Source organism: Myotis brandtii, unplaced genomic scaffold (assembly GCF_000412655.1).
Source record: "Myotis brandtii unplaced genomic scaffold, ASM41265v1 scaffold320, whole genome shotgun sequence".
NCBI lineage: Eukaryota > Metazoa > Chordata > Mammalia > Chiroptera > Vespertilionidae > Myotis > Myotis brandtii.
Window position 1 is genome coordinate 2,845,639 of NW_005362270.1, and position 5,707 is coordinate 2,851,345.

The 5,707-nt window shown below is 43.9% G+C and overlaps 1 protein-coding gene across 1 annotated transcript; it reads right to left on the reverse strand.

Annotated features, from left to right (window-relative positions):
• On the reverse strand, positions 1–4,012 carry LOC102263115 (acyl-coenzyme A amino acid N-acyltransferase 2). The gene is made up of 3 exons (XM_005870671.2): positions 3,404–4,012; positions 2,973–3,175; positions 1–1,895 (listed from the first exon to the last, which is right to left on the reverse strand). The coding sequence occupies exons 1-3, from the start codon at positions 3,861–3,863 to the stop codon at positions 1,254–1,256; spliced, it is 1,305 nt and encodes a 434-aa protein (XP_005870733.1). The 5' UTR covers positions 3,864–4,012; the 3' UTR covers positions 1–1,253.
• Between the last annotated feature and the right edge of the window lie 1,695 nt (positions 4,013–5,707).

Below are 5,707 nucleotides of genomic sequence, written 5' to 3' on the forward strand. Positions count from 1 at the left end.
AATGGATGCTTGGCTCATCTCCATACCCATGGGTAGTAAATCTTGATTGTCTAAGATGTTATGGTGGTCTCATTTCCCATGCCTGTGATTGTTTTAGGCATGAACATGTGATAATTTTTGGCCCATAGACTATCAAGCAAAATAAAACAGAAATAATAGTCCCACTCCTGGTCACATTCTGATGGACTCTCAGAACACTAAGAACAAACAGAAAATTGTAAAAAGCTTTCAAAGAAAGAAGGAAAAAACCCACAAAGGAGTAACAATCAGACTTCTCATTGGGGATGCATTTATTTTAAAGAAACAGAAATTGATGAATCAGATTTGACTGATAACCAAACCAAAAGCTATTCTTAGAAAAGATCACTAGAATAGACAAGTATTTGGTGAGTCAAACTAAGAGGAAAAGGAGATAGCATGTAAATAAACAACAAAGGCACTTGATTAAATTCAATCCCATTCCTGATTGAAATTGTAATAAGAAATATATTTTAGGCATAAAAAGAAGCATCCTATTCTAAAAAAAAAAATTAAAGTATCAACTGGAAATCTATAGCAAGCATTACACTTGCCAAAATAAAAAGACCAGAGCACTGAGGGAAAATAATTGTTAACATCAAATTCTATATGAAGAGTTCAGATGACACTGTGATCCCTCCATTGCAAATTTCTCATGCAATGAAATTGTGAAGAAACCAGGTCAGTTGGTAATCAACTTGTAAAGAGACCACGTCATGGAATGACCCACAATCTGGATTTGTTTGACTGTCTTTTTGTAAGTGCCATTTAATTTGTTCTCTAGCCACCACATTAATAAGACATTTGCTCTAAAGGCTTGATTAAGTTCAAATTCAACAGTGTTGTTAGAGGTAGTTCTGGGCACTCTACCTTACATCTCATCATGAAACACATAACATCAAATTGACCATTTTTAGAGATGCCAAGTTTGAAAGGAAAGTTCAGGTGGTGGCAACACCTGGACCCAAGATATCCCTAACAGGGGTACAAAAGATTCAGTTTGCATTGAAATAGCAACATTTCCTGGTGCATATACACTAATATTCAATTTACAAAAATTCAAAGTACATACAAATTTGTCAAATACTTCAGAGGCACCTATGCCCTGGTCCTTTGATTTCGTCCAGTTTTCTTGCAGTTTATTCAAGATGTTTGTGAATATAGAGAAATCAGAAGGGCCCCTCTCCTCACCACATCCCTGCCTTATCCTCCTCCATCTCAGCCTCAGCGCTTGCTCAGAGCTGGCTTCTGGTTTGAGTGAGGTGTAGCCTGAAGAATTTCTGGATCTCTCCCCAGGCGTGCTCCTGGGCTGCAGCATGCGCAGCAGGGTCCCCTCCCCAGAGCAGGGGTTGAGAAAGGGAGTAATTACGGGAACCGGCAATGGGGTTATTAAGGGGAGCAGAAACCGGGTAAATACGGGATGCGTAGCACAGGGGTGCATAGGGCGGCTCTAGAAGGTGGCCTGCCCCTGGGTAGAGCAGCATCCTTCCATTGCTTCTCCCATGGCTCTTCAGCTGCTCCAGGGCCTGCTTAGCATATTCTTTGCTATTCGTCGATTGGTCATCCTCTCCTATAATGAAGAGGATCTGACCCTGGGCCTTTTCAATAGGAAACACGCTCCGCTGATTCAGCTTCTCCCGGGGGTCCCCCCTGTAGTGGAGGAGGCTCACAGCCCCTGAGACGTGTACCTGCATACGCTCCAGAAAGGAGGGAATGGGTGACATAACCAGACCCCTGTACCTGAATGGAAAGTTATAGAGGGCAGTAGGCCCATTGATGCAGACGGTGGCGACCACCTGCTTCAGGAAGCAGGCCATGGCCAGCCCGATCTCTGCACCTTTGCTCACGGAAAGCACTCCGATACCTGGACCTCGGATCTGAAACACAAAATGAAGGGAACCCATGGCAGGCCATCCACTGAGAAGCCGGGCCACAGGCCACTAGCTAGTATGACGGGCATTAGAACAAGTGAGGAGGGAGTCCTGGCTCTCGGGGTCACCAGCTTTTACAACTTGAACACTACCCACCTCCCCTCTCTAAGCCTATTGTCTTGCGGGGGTGATAGTATTACATACCTTGCAGGATTGTTATTGAGGCTCAAGGGAAACAATAGAAATAAACACTTTATCAAAGGCAGAGTTCTATAAAAGCCTGAAGGATCTAATGCACCAGCAACAATCTACATCCTAAAAGCAGAGGCAGGTGAGCTTTCTGAAGAATCAAATTCTTCTCTCCAGCTAGGAGAAGAGGTTTCCTGGGTTCTTTCAAATAATGTACGTGTGGTTCCTATTTAAGTAGCATTTTACAGCTACAGAGGTTTTGCACGTCCATTAACCCAAAGGCTAATCCTAAGGAGGAAAGACTTGAATTCTACCAACAGGTAATTTCAGGAACCAGCCCAACAGGAAAAGCAGTAGATCAGAGGAGTGGGTCCTTCCTTCTGTTGTAGGCTGAGGGAACAGAGAGGAGGAAAGGGTCTGAGAGACAAGGGAGAAAAGGACCAGCATTCTGGATAGACAACAGCAAAGACATAGCCACCTGGTAAATGATTTTGCTCACAATTGTATTCCCAACACCCTTCTGTCATCAGAATCACCTGATAAAACATTGAAGCACCCGTCGTAAATAAAAAGGAAGCACTTTAAATGCAAGAAGTCTTGGCTTTCTGCCCATTGAAAATAATCATAATATCCACCCTTTTTTTCTTGTCTTTTTCTTCACTGGGTCCTTAGTAAGCACTAAGCTGATCTCCAATCAATCCCACAGTCCCCTAAGGCAGATATGAGCATCAATCCTACAAGGTAGATAATAGCATTCCCATTTTAACTGTAAACTGTTGTACTATGACCAGGTTTAAACAGACTGGTAAAATGATCAGAACAGACATCTGTGATTTTTTTTTTTTGTCTTTTGCTATAAGGTTACAAGGTAAAATGAAAAAAAAATTTAAATACCTTGGGATGAGCTAGTAGCAAGTTGGCAGCTTCCTCAAAATATTCCAGGTCCACCTCCCTCAGTAGCTTGGGCAGGTCTTCATAGGCAAAGTATGCTAATGCCAGGACTGCAAAGCCGTGGGCAGCCAGCAGACTGGCTCGGAATTCAATTAGACCCCCTAAACCCCCAAACATATCCACGATTCCTGGGAAAGGGCCTTCCCCTGAGAACAGCAAAGAGAGGAGAGAATGAGATTAGAAAGAGGGAGAAGAGGGTCCAGCAGAGAGCCCAGGTGGTGCAAAATGAATTCCACCTTCACACACAAACACACAAGGGCAAGTTCGTTTTAATAGATCGTGGGACATACTAGTTCTCCGATACTTTGATGCCCTTTAATTTTGTCTTTATTTCCTTCAACACTGTTTTCTCCACCACCGAAGACCAGTCTCACCTGGAGGGAGAAAAAGGGCTCCCCGCACGCGGCCTTCTCGGATGGGCACCCGCTGCGTCCCGAGGCTGAGGAACCAGCGCTGCACCACCTGGCTGGCCCGGGGCTGAGCCGTGGCTGAATCGTGGGAGCAAACTGAGTCGTATAAGTCCAGAGTGACCAAAAAGGGGCTGTTCACATCCCTCTTAAGCAGCCTCCCAAAAGGCCTGTCAGGCTTCATAGACCAGAAGAGGCCCATGGGATGGACCCCCACATAGTCGCCTCCAACTGCAGGAGCCTGCTTCAGGTCCAGCTCACCAGCCTCGTCAGCCCTGTAGAAGGCTTTGGACCGGTACAGGTGTCCCTTCTCATCCTTCAGAGATGCTGCGAGGGTCACCAGCTGCAACGGAGGCAGGCCTGTTGCTCGGATGTGCACAGGCTCGTCAGAAAGCGCACTGGCTGGGGTGGCTGTCAGCTGGAACATTGGCGACTGCCCTGCAGCAGAAGAGGAGGCTTTGCGTTGGAGAAAATTCCAAGGGAAAAGTCCAGACCAGGCTTGTGTGAGGTCCAGCCAAGTTAGATTTCTGGAGACGGTGCGAGGTCTGCAGAATATTTCGAGGAGAGCAAGGAAACTGCACAGAGAGTGCCCATTATTCTCATTTAAATAGGAGGAAACAGGTTAAATGACACGTCAAAGTCTCATAAATAATAAATAGTAGAACTGGAAATATTCCAAGGGAAAGTCCAGACCAGGCTTGTGTGAGGTCCAGCCAAGTTAGATTTCTGGAGACGGTGCGAGGTCTGCAGAATATTTCGAGGAGAGCAAGGAAACTGCACAGAGAGTGCCCATTATTCTCATTTAAATTGGAGGAAACAGGTTAAATGACACGTCAAAGTCTCATAAATAATAAATAGTAGAACTGGAAATTCAAGCTGGGTCTGGCACCACTGTCTCCTGTCTTATCCATTATATAACAGTGTGTTAAATCTTAGTTGTGTGGTTTTAAGACAGTTGAGCTTTAATTCCTCAGTGGAGATAATACCCGTGGGACCAATTTCACAGGGTGTTTGTTGGAACCCAAAGGTGCATGAGGAAGGGCTTAGAGGACGACCAGTGCTGATTTTCTGCCCTCTGCCTACCTGGGCTACAGGCACATAAACACAAAATATACTGTGGTGTGTTTACTTTCTGTCTCTAAGCTCTCCCTGCCCTTGTAAATCTGACCTCCCACTCTTTCACAGTTCCTATTATTGGTTCTTTTTAAGGGAAAACAAAACTTTATGATCTTGTCTCTAGTTTGTAGTAAAGAAACTATAATGTATATTTGATCAGCCATTTCTTACTCTGCTCAATTATGAGGAAAATTTGGGGTGTTCCTTTCTTATCTTCCTACCTTCCTTTTCTTCTTTCTTTCTTTCTTTCTTTCTTTCTTCCTTTCTTTCTCCCTTTCTCTCCTTCCTTCCTTTTTTCAAATCCTCATTTCTCAAAGGATTTGAACCTGTTTACAGACAAACAAATACAGAGTAAAATAAAAATAAAATAGGGAAATAGGGATATATGAGCTAGAATCAGAGGCATTGATAAAAGAAAACCTGGAAGAGGAGCCACCACAACTGTGAACAGCAGAACAGCACGGAACTGTTACCAACTGAGGAGCAGCTGCTACCACAACCGCCCGAGGAGCAACCGCAGCCCGAGGAGCCACTGCCACCCATGGAGCAGCCACTGAATGACTCAACATCTAGATATGGTGGTACGATCAAACATGGTAGAAAAAAAAAACCCCAAAGGAAAGAAAAATAGGACTCGCCAGAAAAGCAGCTAAGTGATACAGAGGCATGCAACATGACAGAAAAAGAATTCAGATTAAGGGTCCTATAGTGCATAAACTGGATGGAGGAAAAAATCAACAACTTATGCAAGAAGCAAGAAGAAACAGATGAAAAAAATCAATAAATTATGTAAGAACCAAGAAGAAATGAAGAGTGATATAGCTGCAATAAAAAACACCATTGAAAGTTTCAACAGTAGACTAGGAGAAGCAGAGGACCGAATTAGCAAATTAAAAGACAGGGAAGCAAAACACACCCAAACTGAACAGCAATTGGAGAAAAAAATTAAAAGACAGGAGGAGAGCCTAAGGGAGTTATGGGACAACATGAAACGAAACAACATACAAATAATAAGGGTGCCAGAACAACAGAAAGAGGAACAAGGGTTAGAAAACCTATTTGAAGAAATAATATCAGGAAACTTTCCAGAGGTGGGGAAGAAAAAAATCACACAAGCACAGAGAGTCCCAAACAAGGTGAACCCGAAAAGACCCA